We start from the raw sequence: 14401 nt of genomic DNA, 5'->3' as shown, positions 1-14401 counted from the left end.
AAAAAACTGGGTTTGTTTAGTCTGGAGAAGAGGAGACATGATAACAGTTTTCATGTACATAAAAGGCTGTTACAAAGAGAGGAGAAAAATTGTTCTTCTTAACCTCTCAGGATAGGACAAGAAGCAATGGGCTTAAATTGCAGCAAGGGAGGTTTAGGTTGGACATCAGGAAAAACTTCCTGTCAGAGTGGTTAAGCACTGGAATAAATTGCCTAGGGAGGTTGTGGAATCTCCATCATTGGGGATTTTTAAGAGCAGGTAGGACAAACACCTGCAGGGATGGTCTAGAGATAATACTTAATCCTGCCATGAGTGCAGGGGACTGGACTAGATGACCTCTCAAGGTCCCTTCCAGTCCTATGATTCTATAACACATTTAGTTACAGACATCCAGACAATTAGTTTTCCTGAACAATGTGACATCAAGTAAACTCTTATCCCAACACATATTAAGGTTAAGTAAGAACAAAGATAGCAATCACAGGAAATAGGCGAAGACAAAAACATTATCATTTCACTAGCTTTCATGCATTTAAAGCAATTGTAATTACTGGGCACATGCCAAGTACAGGTAATGTGATAACATCCCCTTTTGTTCTGTTCTAACAAGTGACTTGGTACATTTAACACTTCCTTGAGGGTGTGACCTTAGCTGGCTAGCTGTCAGCCCCACAGCAAGTTAGATCTAGAATTCTTGAGACCAACCGAGCTGCATTGGAACAAGAACACCAGAACTAACTATTCTTCAGCCATTGCACTAAAGCCTTATTGTTTGCTGGAAAAACATGGGAATCAAGTAGCTTTAGAAAAACTGATAGAAAGAAAATCTCATATGGAATTCTTCCTTTGTAAAAACATTTATTGAACCAAAGATATAACTCTCCATAGTCAAACCAGGGGAAGGAGACTTGGACACTTAGTAGAGTTCCAAAATGTAGACTGTATGTACCAGAAACAAAAGGAAATTGATCAAAACAGATATGAAATCCCCTCAAATATCTAAAAAAAATATGAGTGGAATTGAAGGAAGATATAGTTAGATGCTGGGTGCCAACACAGGCTCAATAATTTACTAACCAGTATTGGGTGAAGGTAGTATACTCTTAACCTAAAGTTTAGGAATTATGTATTTAAATGGTTATTGTTTAAATGTCATGTTAAATGTAAACGGTATGGTTCTAAAGAAAGGAGGGAATGTAGAGTCTTCCGATCCTAAGGAGTTAACTGTGTTGTACTGCTTGTAACCTGAGCTCTGACACTGACAGGTGTCCTCTTTCCTATGCTCAGCCTGGAATAGAAACAGCAGACAGTAAAGCAGTAACTGGAAGCAAGACAAGTATCTTTGTATATCTGCCCATCCAGCCACTCCTTTGCTATAAACACTGCAATGAGAAGTGATTTCTCTCTCTCTCTGTTTGGGCAGATCAGTTGGACTGTGGCCCTCATGTTGCACGGCACTGCTGATGTTCCAGCTGCCTGCATATCCAGAGAGAAGCAGTAAAAGTAAATCAGAACATGAGAGGAGAGGCAGATGGGAGAAAGGACAGAAGGGAAGCCATAGAAAGGACTGGGCGACAGCTAAGACCACTCTGTGGTATAGCACTCTTAAAAAATGGTAAATGTATGTATTCTCTCTCTCTCTCTTTCTTGCTCTATTTTTCTGTCCCTCTCTTTCCCATTCATTTGTTCTCTCACACTTTTTTGTTCTCAGGCACTGGAGGGTAGGAATGATTGTCATATGCATGTAGCGGTTATTTGTGAGGGAATATTGAATTTGGATTGTAATTGAATACTGTGGTGTAGGGTTTGAATTATTAGAGTGTGTTTGTGTGTGGAATATGGGCTGATTCTGTGTACACTCAGATGTAGTGTATATGTAGGGATTTGTAGTGAAAGAATATGGTTACCAGGCGTAGGGATGGATTTTGTGTGTGTATGTGTTAGTAAGGAGCTGGTGATGTAATAGCGCAGAGGTGGGAGGATTGTGACCTACTCCCTGCCCTGCACTGTGACACTGAAGGATAGTAGCAGGTGTTTGGTGCATGGCCCAGGCCCTTCCTGCCTATCAGCTCAGAGTGATAAAACAGCAGAGAGAGCAGTATCAAAGGCTGTTACCGCTGACTGAGACGGGAAGCAAACACCACTGGCGACAGCATGGTAAGGAGGGGACTGTGGGAACTCCACACTCATCAAGGGAACGGGAGGATTCTGGGGGTGGGAAGAGTCAGGGAGATCTGCCCTATTGTGAAGCTTGATGAGGGGCGGAGGATTCAGATTGCTTTCTGCTTCAGTGTTTGGATTCGAGGTGGGGAGAGTGGGGGTGAGACCAGAGACGGACTTGGTCAGGACTTCCTTGTGCTACACTGGATGGGCAGGGTGATCCTGGCCCCACCCTTGCAATATGGCACCCTTTTTACTGCTGGGTGAGTGCTACATCTGGACATTTTATTCTGCTCCATCCCTTAAGAGGCAGATTGAAACCCTTAAGCCTTGGAACTTGCCCTAATATGGTGCACCTCCCTCTGCTGTAGAAGGGCAAGTAGAAGAAGAGGAAATCTGAGGATGGATGAACCCTTCCTATTCAATCCCTTTTCCTTACAAAAAGCCATGCTGGCAGACTAGGAAGACAAAAAGACTAGGAAATCCAGATAACATGAAAATGACCATAACAAATAAAATGTTGGCTTCATTCATCTTCTGTGTATATGGACACAAACACTACTTTTTCCACAATCCATCACAAAGGCAATACAACCAGACTAAAAATACAGAAATTTACACCTGATTAGTCCATAGAGCTGGCATTTGGACTCTACAGTCTTAAAATATGTGAGCATTCCCACGTCACCGTGGGTCCAAGGCAACTTCAACACCACAGCTCCAGTTATGGCATCAGACCTCTGGTGATCATCAATGGTTTGTGTCACAGAACACTGACCTCACTAAGTAAAGGGGGAGCATGTGAGGTTCAGAATGCATCAGATACAGACTGGGAAAAACAGACTGAGGCAAATTCAGCTTCAGTGGAACTCCAGTTAAATCAGTGGAAGTACAATGAAGATTTTAATTTGCTTCTGTACCTCTTAACTATTCAGTGGCTTCTGCGTATGATCCTATGTCTTTTTTTTTAGTAGCATAGAGTGGTTCTCATATTGAACAGTATGAGATTTGTTAGTTGCATATCATTTGTAGAGTCCTCTAAACTCAAAAGAAATCATTTTAGAAAAATACTTAACAAAATGCTTATTTTTGTGCGTGTTTTTAATTAACTTAGACCCCCCCACCCAACTACGATTTTCATCCCTCTAGACTTGTAGGTGTTTGAATGTTCCTTTTTAAATGGGAAATAAACAAGGCATTTAATCATTGGGAGTTTCTTGAAAATTCATTAAAATCTCTCAGGGCTTCTTATAAATTCACCTGCAAATCCCACCTCATCTTGCATACCAATCTACATCTGGAAGATGGTTTTATTTTGGTCCTGAGAATTTTATTATTCTCCACTGGTACAGAGCTATGCTCTGGAGACCACTCCCACCACACATGGATACACACACGTGCAGGCACCTCATCTACTTAGGTGGACCTAATCTTACAGTTGGGCTTGCTGCAGCAAGTACATCTCAGAAATAACAGTACAGATACAGCTAGAGGATTTAAATCTACCTCAGTACAGTTAAGACCTACACCAGATTGTTCTCCACATGACTGCAAACATGACAGGGTCTGATTTTTATCAAAGAACAGTGTGGATAGAAGGCCAGATCCAAAACCTACTGAAGTCAATAAGAGTCTTTCCACTGACTTGGGCTTTGTATCAGATCCACAGTTAGTAAGAGCAAATGTGAGCCCCAGACTCTTAGAGAACAGATTTGAAATATTAGTTGAGAACAGGGTCAGGATTTAAATATCCTATTGGGATCAGTTTACAATGCTAGGGACTCTGAGGAAGTACTATGCTCTTCATTGTTCAAGCTATACTGACCTATTTTAAAGCAGTTTACTTTCAAAAACCCTGGTTTCAAATCTCCTGTTTTTATTGACATTTTTGTCCTTGCATGTTAGAACATTTCTAAACTGTAGCTGGTCTGAGGTAGAACTGGGATTGGTGCAGATCACCTCTGACACCGGGAAGTCATCAGAGCAGGCTGGCTGAGACAAGGAGCTGAGATATTCAAAGGAAAATGGACAGGATTTCAAATCAGAGGGACTGAAAACTCTGAATAGTGGGGAAGGGAGCAGATCTGTGGTCTCTATCAGTCATAAATTAAGCCATGAAACTACTAAGTCTCTCGGAGCAATCTCCCAGGTGTGTGAGTCTGTGAAGAAATGGAAAGGTTTAGAAGGTTGACTCACCTGTAGCTTCTTGAGAAGAGTGGCTCTGTGGTGGGTTTGCTGCTTTGTCTCAGAAAGGTTCCAGAGGGTTATGCTGGACAGGCTTTTAAATGTGGTTCTGGTCTGCAAGTTGCTCTGTAACAACCATATTAAGGGCTCAGCATGCTTTTTGTCTCTTTTGATTCAACAACATAATTGCTCAGTTTACAAGGAAAACTGTTTTTCTAACTCACAGCCCTGTAAACTCTCACTGGGATCCGACAGACAAGCTAGGGTCTTTCTTTACGGTGCAATATCACCAGTAATTAAAATTCTCCAGGTCAAAATACACCTCCAGTGACACCTAAATATCCCCAGATTATACCTTCAACTACCCCAATGTCTGTCCAACCCCATCATCTTCAAATAAAACCCTCAGAAACACTCGTGCAACTCCATAGAAGATAACATGGCTGTAAGGTGCTCCTGACAGCAGAATTTGGCCTGGGGAATCTATTACATATGATGGCACTTGTGAAAGATTGTCAGACGTGTGGGTGAGTTTATGGCTTGGGGGTGGCATCTCTTATACGTATACTGAACAAATTTGATATGGAGACCACTGAGGGACATTAATCATGTATTCTCACAATGCAATTTTGGGAGTCACTTTTCAGTCTTCCTTTGCACTTCTGGGTTCAACTGAGGGTGATCGTGATGACTTCTGAAATGCAGTTCTCTTCTGAAAAAAATCTTCAGTTGGGTTTCACAGATGTAACAGAGATCTCAGCTTGTGAAGACTGCTTCACAGATGTCACTGGAGAAATATTTAGTAATTAAGTATTTAAGTATTCTGTTAGTAAAAATATCTTTTGACTTGTAAACTGAACAAATTTGACCGGAATCAGTGAGACAACAAAGACGGAGTCATATAATGTTATGTTTCCAAAGTTATTTCAGAACAGAACTGCACTTAACAGCCCTGAATGATCTAGAACTGCTTCCTTTTATTAGAAAGACTGCCTCCCACCTTACCCCATGTCATGGCAATTGAGACTGGCTCAGAAGTGTTTGCTACATGAACTTGTGTTTGCACATATTATATCTAAGGCTGTGAGTTTGTCACAGAGGTCACGGATTCCGTGACTTTCTAGAACCTCCGTGACTTCTGCAGCAGCTGGTGCAGCTGGCTGGGGGCCACCTGTGCAACTCAGACAGCCCTGGGCCAGCCGCACCGCCCGCTGCTGGGCAAGTCTCAGTGGGCCACCGCCCTCCTGTCCCCCCAGCAGCGGCAGCAGGGATTTGGGTGAGTGTGGGAGGTGGCTCAGGGCTGGGGCGCAAGAGGGGGTGAGGGCTTTGGGCGGTGTTTACCTTAGGAGGCCCCCCAAAAGCAGCGACATGTCCACCCCTCAGCTCCTAGCTCCATGTGCTACCTCTGCCTGCAGGCACTGCCCCCCGCAGCTCCCATTGGCCACGGTTCCCGGCCAATGGGAGCCGCAAAGCTGGCACTTATGGGGTGGGAGCAGCGTGAGGAGGTAGGAGCTGAGGGAGGGATATGTTGCTGCTTCGGGGGAGCAGCAAGGAGCCGGGTAGGGAGCCTGCCAGTCCCGGCAAACCCCTCCCTCCAGCACCCATGGAGGTCCCGGACCAGCCCCCACAAAAGCACCAGTGGCACACCCCAGGCTGTTCCCCCCCTGCAAGATTTAGTCAGGGGTATATAGTACAAGTCATAGATTGGTCACGGGCCATGAATTTTTGTTTACTGCCTGTGACCTGTCCATGACTTCTACTAAAAATATTTGTGACTAAAATGTAGCCTTAATTCTATCCAATAGCAGTGCTTTCCCAGATGGACCTTTGAAATATGTACTCCTGTGCAGACTACTGGGCAAGAAATATTTGTTTTGTTTAGCATGTAATCACTATTTTATTTTTTGTTTTACTGTTCTCTAATTAAAGTGTCTGTCTGCTATTGTAATAACTATGTTCATAATTAAATATTTAAGCACATGTTCTCAATATGATGTGATGATGCCAATTGATGAGCCATATCTAAACATGCAGGGTATAAATCCATGGGTATCTAGGAATGCTCAGGAACATTTGTTTCACATTTGGAGAGTCACAACTCTTTTCTTGATGTCAGTTCTTCTCAGTCTCCAGCCCAGCCTGCCATAAGAGGGTTAAGGGATCAGAAGACACTGCACTCCTCTTGAGTTACATATGGCTGGAAAATGCCACACTGCTGTGTCAGGTTGCAGCTAGGAATAAAAATAAATGGATCTAGCACATGCTCCTCAGCTGGAATTTATCATAGTCTGGATAGGAGCAAGATAGCATGTGGTGTACATGCATGTATTTTTACGTTTGTATGTGTATACATGTACATGAGGGCAGGTATCTGGTGTGCACAGGCATAAGTGCATGCCTGCACATTTCCAGTTTTCTTTGTGCTTTGCTGTTTATTTCCTTGCATAGCTCTGTGGCAAAACACTTTCATCTTCGTATTTGCAATCAACATTTGCAACTTTTACTGCAGACAGAGAACAGTGGCTAAGACGCAGTTCTATGGGCCCTTGCATACGCTGCTTCTTGTTGTATATATGGTGTTAGGGATACAAACCAACTCAGGTGGAGGTTGATTTCAGAGATCTGAATAACAATGTACCAGGCACTAATAACTGTTAAGAAGGAGGAGAAGAAATGATGTTCTTTGGTTCTCCTGACCTTTCCTCCCTCTCTCTACAGCGTGAGTGCATCTCCATTCATGTTGGCCAGGCTGGAGTTCAGATTGGCAATGCATGCTGGGAACTCTTCTGTCTGGAGCATGGCATTCAGCCAGATGGCACCTTCAAGAATCAGCCCAACGAAGTCAACAACGATGACTCCTTTAATACATTTTTCAGTGAAACAGCCACAGAAAAGCATGTGCCACGTGCTGTCATGGTGGACTTGGAACCGACTGTAGTAGGTCGGTATAGAATTAACATTGGAAAATGGAGAAGCGCCTTTTGTGTGTCAGTGTTGTGTTTCTCTAGTCCCCAGTGTATCACGGGAACAACTCCATCTTTGTATCTTGGTCTAACCACTAGGATGGGATAAAATTAGTCAACCTAAGACTTTTAGTGTCAGATTCTATTCATGACAGGTTTCAGAGTAACAGCCGTGTTAGTCTGTATTCACAAAAAGAAAAGGAGTACTTGTGGCACCTTAGAGACTAACCAATTTATCTGAGCATAAGCTTTCGTGAGCTACAGCTCACTTCATCCGATGAAGTGAGCTGTAGCTCACGAAAGCTTATGCTCAGATAAATTGGTTAGTCACTAAGAAAAGGAGTACTTGTGGCACCTTAGAGACTAACCAGTTTATTTGAGCATATGCTCAAAAAGCTTATGCTCAAATATATTGGTTAGTCTCTAAGGTGCCACAAGTACTCCTTTTCTTTTTGCGAATACAGACTAACACGGCTGTTACTCTGAAATCTGTTAGTCTCTAAGGTGCCACAAGTACTCAGATTCTATTCATGACTCCATTATCTCAGTAGGGAGAAGACACCTACAGGATAGTTAGGGTAGAAACTTCAGCTAGACTAAACTTTGATAATGATGCTGCTATCTTTCAACATCCTGGATCAATAAGGTGCCATGCTTAAATAGCTATCTGCTTAGTTTTGCATCTGCTCTTCGTAAAAGAGTGTCTAAGTCTCTGATTTTGTTTATGATATTTTCCATTGCTGTCTAGGTGTTGCTTTCCTCCTACTCAGATCCAAGACAGGAGAATGAAGGGGTGGGTTTCCTCAGAATTTCCCACCCATTTTTAGGGGGGAAACCATCATTTTACTCCTGCAAATCTCCCTCTTTTCTGATGGCTTGTCCTCAGAACAGACAGGTGATTTCTTCCCTGGCTGGGTACAACTTCCATGTTTGACTCTGGATTTCATTACTCAGGCTCCTTTATTTGGCAATACAGCAAAGCTATGCTGAGTTGATCAGACTTAAGCATCAGGGGGTGAGTTTAGGGCCTACCATACATCCAAAGTCACACAGGCCAATGGTTCTCAACCAGGGGTATGCCTATGGGGTACACAAAGGTCTTCTAGGGCATAAGTTAACCCTTCTAAATATTTGCCTAGTTTTACAACAGGCTACATAAAGCGCTAGCGAAAATTTCATACAGACAGACTTGTTATACTGCTCTATATACACTATACATTGAAATGTAAGTACAATATTTATACTCCAATTAATTTATTTTATAATTATATGGTAAAAATGAGAAAATAAGCATTTTTCAGTAAGTGTGCTCTGACACTTTTGTATTTTACGTCTGATTTTGTAAGCAAGTAATTTTTAAGTGAGGTGAAACTTGGGGGTAACGAGACAAATCAGACTCCTGAAAGGGGTATGCTAGTCTGGAAAGGCTGAAAGCCACTGATGCAGACCACCTCTTCCTTTACATATTACATTTCATTTGCTATACATGAAATCACACAGTTTTGAATTGGATTGGTTACTCTGCAGGAACCAAAACCTGTAGAGCATGCTCGGTCCTTGTGCTGTTCACCTGGAACCTGATCTTTACTTTCCAAGTTTATCTTGTCCATAGTCCCTAGCATCACGGTGTTGTTGCTTATCTTGGCAAGCAGAGACATCCTGACTCCAGCAAACTGTTTGTCAAGCCCCTATTTACAACTTAACCTTCCATTCACCTTCCCACTTATGCCCATTAAGAAATGAGCCAAGTTACTTATGTCAAGCCAGACTTACTCTTTCTACCAGTGTCCTGAAACAGAAGAAGACTCAAGTTTGTTTCTAACCCTCAGGTCTTCCTTGCCTCACATCATACAACACAGCCAGTTAGCAACCCTCTGAGTGTTCAACAGAACTCATCTACACTGGAGTGTGTCCATTCCAGGCCTCTCATAGTTTCTCTTTCTTGGACAGATGAAGTGCGGGCCGGTGCTTACCGGCAGCTTTTCCATCCAGAACAGCTGATCACTGGAAAGGAGGATGCAGCTAATAACTATGCTCGTGGTCACTACACCATTGGTAAAGAAAGCATTGATCTGGTGCTTGATCGTATCCGTAAGCTGGTAAGTGCCAGTACTTTTGAAATAGGACTTGAGGTTGTTGTGAAAGAAGGGGAACACATAGCTCCTTTTGCTTCCGATAGTGTACTTTGTTCAGAGCTGAGACCGTCAGATCCATGGGGATTCCATTGTTGGTCCAAGTGAGAAAAGGGTCTGTTGGTCTCTCAGTCAGACAGATGCTCTTGAAAGGTGGTTCTTGGGATTAAAACCTTTAACTTTATTGTGGTAATAGTAACCCAAGACTGATATATCTTGGTGCGAGAGGAGTTAGTTAAATATCTGTTCACTTTCTGTTTTAGTAAACCTAGATTCTAGAGGTATGAATTTCACCAAGATAAACTCCATAGACAGAGTCTGATTTATATTTCATTGATTGGGCTGCTGAAGGACAGCATAGGAGAGAGCGTTAACAAGTCTTTTCCCAGGAAGACCTGGTCTGATCTCTGTGCTGTGTTTTGGATACACACGTCCCAGCATCAATCTCAGGATGCACTCATGGAAGTCTCAGAGATTTAGACTGATTCCTTTTGTTCTCTGTTTGGCTTTTTAGACTGATGCCTGTTCTGGGCTACAGGGATTCCTGATTTTCCACAGCTTTGGTGGGGGCACTGGCTCTGGCTTCACCTCCTTGTTGATGGAACGCCTCTCCCTGGATTATGGCAAGAAGTCCAAACTGGAGTTTGCCATCTACCCAGCCCCTCAAGTCTCCACTGCCGTAGTGGAGCCGTACAACTCCATCCTGACCACCCATACCACCCTGGAGCATTCAGATTGCGCCTTCATGGTGGACAACGAGGCCATCTATGACATCTGCCGTCGCAACTTGGACATTGAGCGCCCCACTTACACCAACCTTAACCGTCTCATCAGCCAGATAGTCTCATCAATCACTGCCTCTCTGCGCTTCGATGGTGCCCTCAATGTGGATCTGACAGAGTTTCAGACCAACCTGGTGCCCTACCCTCGCATCCACTTCCCCCTGATGACATATGCACCCATTATCTCCTCCGAGAGAGCCTACCACGAACAGCTGTCAGTGGCAGAAATCACCAGTTCCTGCTTTGAACCCAACAACCAGATGGTGAAGTGTGATCCACGTCATGGAAAATACATGGCCTGCTGCATGCTGTACCGTGGTGACGTGGTCCCCAAAGATGTCAACGTAGCTATTGCTGCCATCAAGACCAAGAGAACTATCCAGTTTGTGGACTGGTGTCCAACAGGCTTCAAGGTGAGAGGGACAAAGACACACTGGTACTGTATGTTAAGGGACATTGCCAAGTAGTCCAACCCAAATTGTGATTTCAATTCTTGTTCATTTTCCATTTCTAAGAAAAGGGAATAGTTAGAAGTGTGTGTATATAATCTTCAGTTAGTCCTTTGGAGAATGGACATGGCCTGTTTACACATGTCCTATTTACATATCCTACTTACACAGCCTCTTAAGCAGTCACATAGCTGGCAGTCTGGAAAAAGTCCAGATGGGGAGACTATAAATGTTTAATTAAAAGCAAAAACTCAGAGATAGATAGTACTCATATTTCATTTACCAGATTTTTTTTTTGAGAAACTCCAGTTTCACCAGTCATCACACAAGTGTTTATACTCTCCCTGCTGGCTAGACAGCAGCATGGACAGACCTAGTTTCCAGAGCAATGCTGACAACAGCAATAATAAAAAAAAAATCTATTTTTCTCATACGTATTAATGGGCTCTAAACTTGAAGATCTGTAGATGGAAAATACTTACTGTATTAGTTCATGTGGAATAGCTATGGGCTCAGTAAGCAGCAGCAGTTAAGAAAAGCAAGTAAGATGCTGGTTTGCATTAAAAAGGGAGAAAAAACAACACGGATGATTTTAATGAGATTTGGTTGAACGCCTTCATTTGGGGTCCAGTCTCCATTTTTGGTTGCTCTCCCTTGTTCTCATGTGCTATAGCTGAGAATGGGTTAGTCCAGAAAAAGGCGACATGGATGACATTTTCCATTAGGGTAATTTCAATGCTGTGGTTGAGATCCCCATCCCGTGTCTTCTCAAACCATTTATTTTATTTTTGTTGTCTCTCTTGATCTCTCTTATCTCTTTCTCCTCCATCTTTAATCTTATTTCCAGGTTGGCATCAATTATCAGCCTCCTACTGTAGTTCCTGGGGGAGACCTGGCCCAAGTGCAACGTGCCGTCTGCATGCTAAGCAACACCACAGCCATCGCTGAGGCCTGGGCCAGGCTGGACCACAAGTTTGATCTGATGTATGCCAAGAGGGCATTTGTGCACTGGTATGTTGGTGAAGGCATGGAGGAAGGGGAGTTTGCAGAGGCCCGAGAGGACTTGGCTGCACTGGAGAAGGACTATGAGGAAGTGGGAACTGACTCATTTGAAGAAGAAAATGATGGGGAGGAATTTTAAAATACACGTTGTTATTCAATAGCATTGAATTGTCTCTGTGTCTCTTTACTGCATGTGTCTGCATTCCTGTCTGGTACCTTCTCCATGTGTGTAATATATAGAGAATGAAGATCAGAAGGGCCCTTGAAACACAAGAAAGCTAACATGTTTAGTATGACCACCTAATCCTAATTATGCATGATCCTCACTCAATACAAGGGAGTGTGACAAGCATTAGATTCTCTGCCAGTCCACCTTGAGAGAATTTTCTTTTCCAATCCCAAATGTAATTAGCAATTTAACCCTCTGCATACAAGCTAAAGTCACCATAACTGAGCATCTAATTCCAGTTTTACAAGCCTTCATAGGGCCACGGGAAAATAGCATAGACCTCACATTTGACCTACCTCTACCTTTTGCTCCTGGGGATATCAGGGAATAATGTAAGTGGATAACTGAGTCCTCCTTTGCTCTGTGGGACATGCTGTCTCATCAATCTCCACCTGAGGGATTCAAATGGGACATGTCTGTTCTTTTGTCCTGTGAAACATCCATTTCTGATATATGTGTGGAATTTCCTTAGAAATGTTACAGCAATAGGAAACTTTGTGCATATTTTTAGTAAAAGTTTGTACTTCCTTGTGAAAGCAAGAATCAGTTGTTGCTGGGTACAAAAATCTCTAATAAAACTGCAGCAGACAAAAGGGGATTTTTTCCCCCCTTCATGTTTATGTGAAATTGCTGAAAAGAGAACATTTCCTGGCTGATGTAAAACTTTTCCCACCATCTCTGGTCTGCCCATGGTCCTTGCTCCACATGAAGAGCTCCTTCTCTCCAAGTGAGATCCTTGCTGCATCTAGAAGTCCTCTGTTCTGTTTGTGGCATCCTTGATCTTGTGGAGGATGGTTATATCTGAAAGTGGGTTTGCAACACAGGCATTAAGTGTACACCTAAAGATACTTTACAGTGGTGCATACAGATCACAATTTATCTGATTCACAATATGCCAGGCAGTGCCAGTAATTCCTGCCAAGGAAACCTCCTTTGCATACCTTTGTCTAGCACTGTAGACATGGAGGCACAGCTTGGGTGAGTAGAGAGCAATGTAGGGCATGTACTCGGGTACATACACACACCTTTCAGGCGTGTCTGTACTCTGCTCACCTAAGCCAGGCTTTATGTCTACACTATGGCAGGTTTCAGAGTAACAGCCGTGTTAGTCTGTATTCGCAAAAAGAAAAGGAGTACTTGTGGCACCTTAGAGACTAACCAATTTATTTGAGCATAAGCTTTCGTGAGCTACAGCTCACTTCATCGGATGCATAAAGTGGAAAATACAGTGAGGATGTTTTTATACACACAGACCATGCAAAAATGGGTGTTTATCACTACAAAAAGTTTTCTTTCCCCCCACCCCACTCTCCTGCTGGTAATAGCTTATCTAAAGTGATAATTCTCCTTACAATGTGTATGATAATCAAGGTGGGCCATTTCCAGCACAAATCCAGGGTTTAACAATAATGTCTGAGGAACGGGGGGGGAATAAACAAGGGGAAATAGGTTACTTTTTATAATGACTCAACCACCCCCAGTCTCTATTCAAGCCTAAGTTAATTGTATCCAATTTGCAAATTAATTCCAATTCAGCAGTCTCTCGTTGGAGTCTGTTTCTGAAGTTTTTCTGTTGTAATATCGCAACTTTCATGTCTGTAATCACATGAGAGAGATTGAAGTGTTCTCCGACTGGTTTATGAATGCTATAATTCTTGACATCTGATTTGTGTCCATTTATTCTTTTATGTAGAGACTGTCCAATTTGACCAATGTACATGGCAAAGGGGCATTGCTGGCACATGATGGCATATATCACATTGGTGGATGTGCAGGTGAACGAGCCTCTGATAGTGTGGCTGATGTTATTAGGCTCTGTGATGGTGTCCCCTGAATAGATATGTGGGCACAGTTGGCAACGGGCTTTGTTGCAAGGATAGGTTCCTGGGTTAGTGGTTCTGTTGTGTGGTATGTGGTTGTTGGTGAGTATTTGCTTCAGGTTGGGGGGCTGTCTGTAGGCAAGGACTGGCCTGTCTCCCAAGATTTGTGAGAGTGATGGATCGTCCTTCAGGAGAGGTTGTAGATCTTTGATAATGTGTTGGAGGGGTTTTAGTTGGGGGCTGAAGGAGACGGCTAGTGGCGTTCTGTTATTTTCTTTGTTAGGCCTGTCCTGTAGTAGGTGACTTCTGGGTACTCTTCTGGCTCTGTCAATCTGTTTCTTCACTTCAGCAGGTGGGTATTGTAGTTGTAAGAATGCTTGATAGAGATCTCGTAGGTGTTTGTCTCTGTCTGAGGGGTTGGAGCAAATGCGGTTGCATCGTAGAGGACAATGGATCGTGTGGTGTGGTCTGGATGAAAGCTGGAGGCATGTAGGTAGGAATAGCGGTCAGGAGGTTTCCGGTATAGGGTGGTGTTTATGTGACCATTGCTTATTAGCACTGTAGTGTCCAGGAAGTGGATCTCTTGTGTGGACTGGTCCAGGCTGAGGTTGATGATGGGATGGAAACTCTTGAAATCATGGTGGAATTCCTCAAGGGCTTCTTTTCCATGGGTCCAGATG

The 14401-nt window shown here is 43.2% G+C and overlaps 2 protein-coding genes across 2 annotated transcripts in view; both read left to right on the top strand.

Annotated features, from left to right (window-relative positions):
- The first annotated feature begins 1347 nt into the window (after nt 1–1347).
- Nucleotides 1348–12354, top strand: LOC311515026 (tubulin alpha-8 chain-like). Its single transcript, XM_084617850.1, has 5 exons — nt 1348–1621; nt 7063–7285; nt 9258–9406; nt 9954–10634; nt 11518–12354. Exons 1-5 carry the CDS (start codon nt 1613–1615, stop codon nt 11809–11811), a joined length of 1356 nt encoding a protein of 451 aa, XP_084473976.1. The 5' UTR covers nt 1348–1612; the 3' UTR covers nt 11812–12354.
- A 508-nt stretch (nt 12355–12862) lies between these two features.
- Nucleotides 12863–14401, top strand: part of USP18 (ubiquitin specific peptidase 18) — a gene marked incomplete at its 5' end in the record, with an annotated part of 40404 nt that continues 38865 nt past the window's right edge. Inside the window, one exon of the mRNA XM_084630746.1 lies at nt 12863–12879. Coding sequence (XP_084486872.1) covers nt 12863–12879 — 17 coding nt within the window. The remainder of the gene's footprint in view (nt 12880–14401) is intronic.

Source organism: Lepidochelys olivacea (assembly GCF_965140295.1).
Source record: "Lepidochelys olivacea isolate rLepOli2 genome assembly, chromosome: 1".
NCBI classification, from domain to species: Eukaryota; Metazoa; Chordata; order Testudines; family Cheloniidae; genus Lepidochelys; species Lepidochelys olivacea.
This window is presented reverse-complemented; position numbering and strand designations above follow the sequence as displayed.

Coding starts and splice junctions, on each gene's coding strand:
- LOC311515026 (XM_084617850.1), top strand. Junction 9,407..9,953: donor TTGATCGTATCCGTAAGCTG/GTAAGTGCCAGT, acceptor TTGGCTTTTTAG/ACTGATGCCTGTTCTGGGCT. Junction 10,635..11,517: donor GGTGTCCAACAGGCTTCAAG/GTGAGAGGGACA, acceptor TCTTATTTCCAG/GTTGGCATCAATTATCAGCC.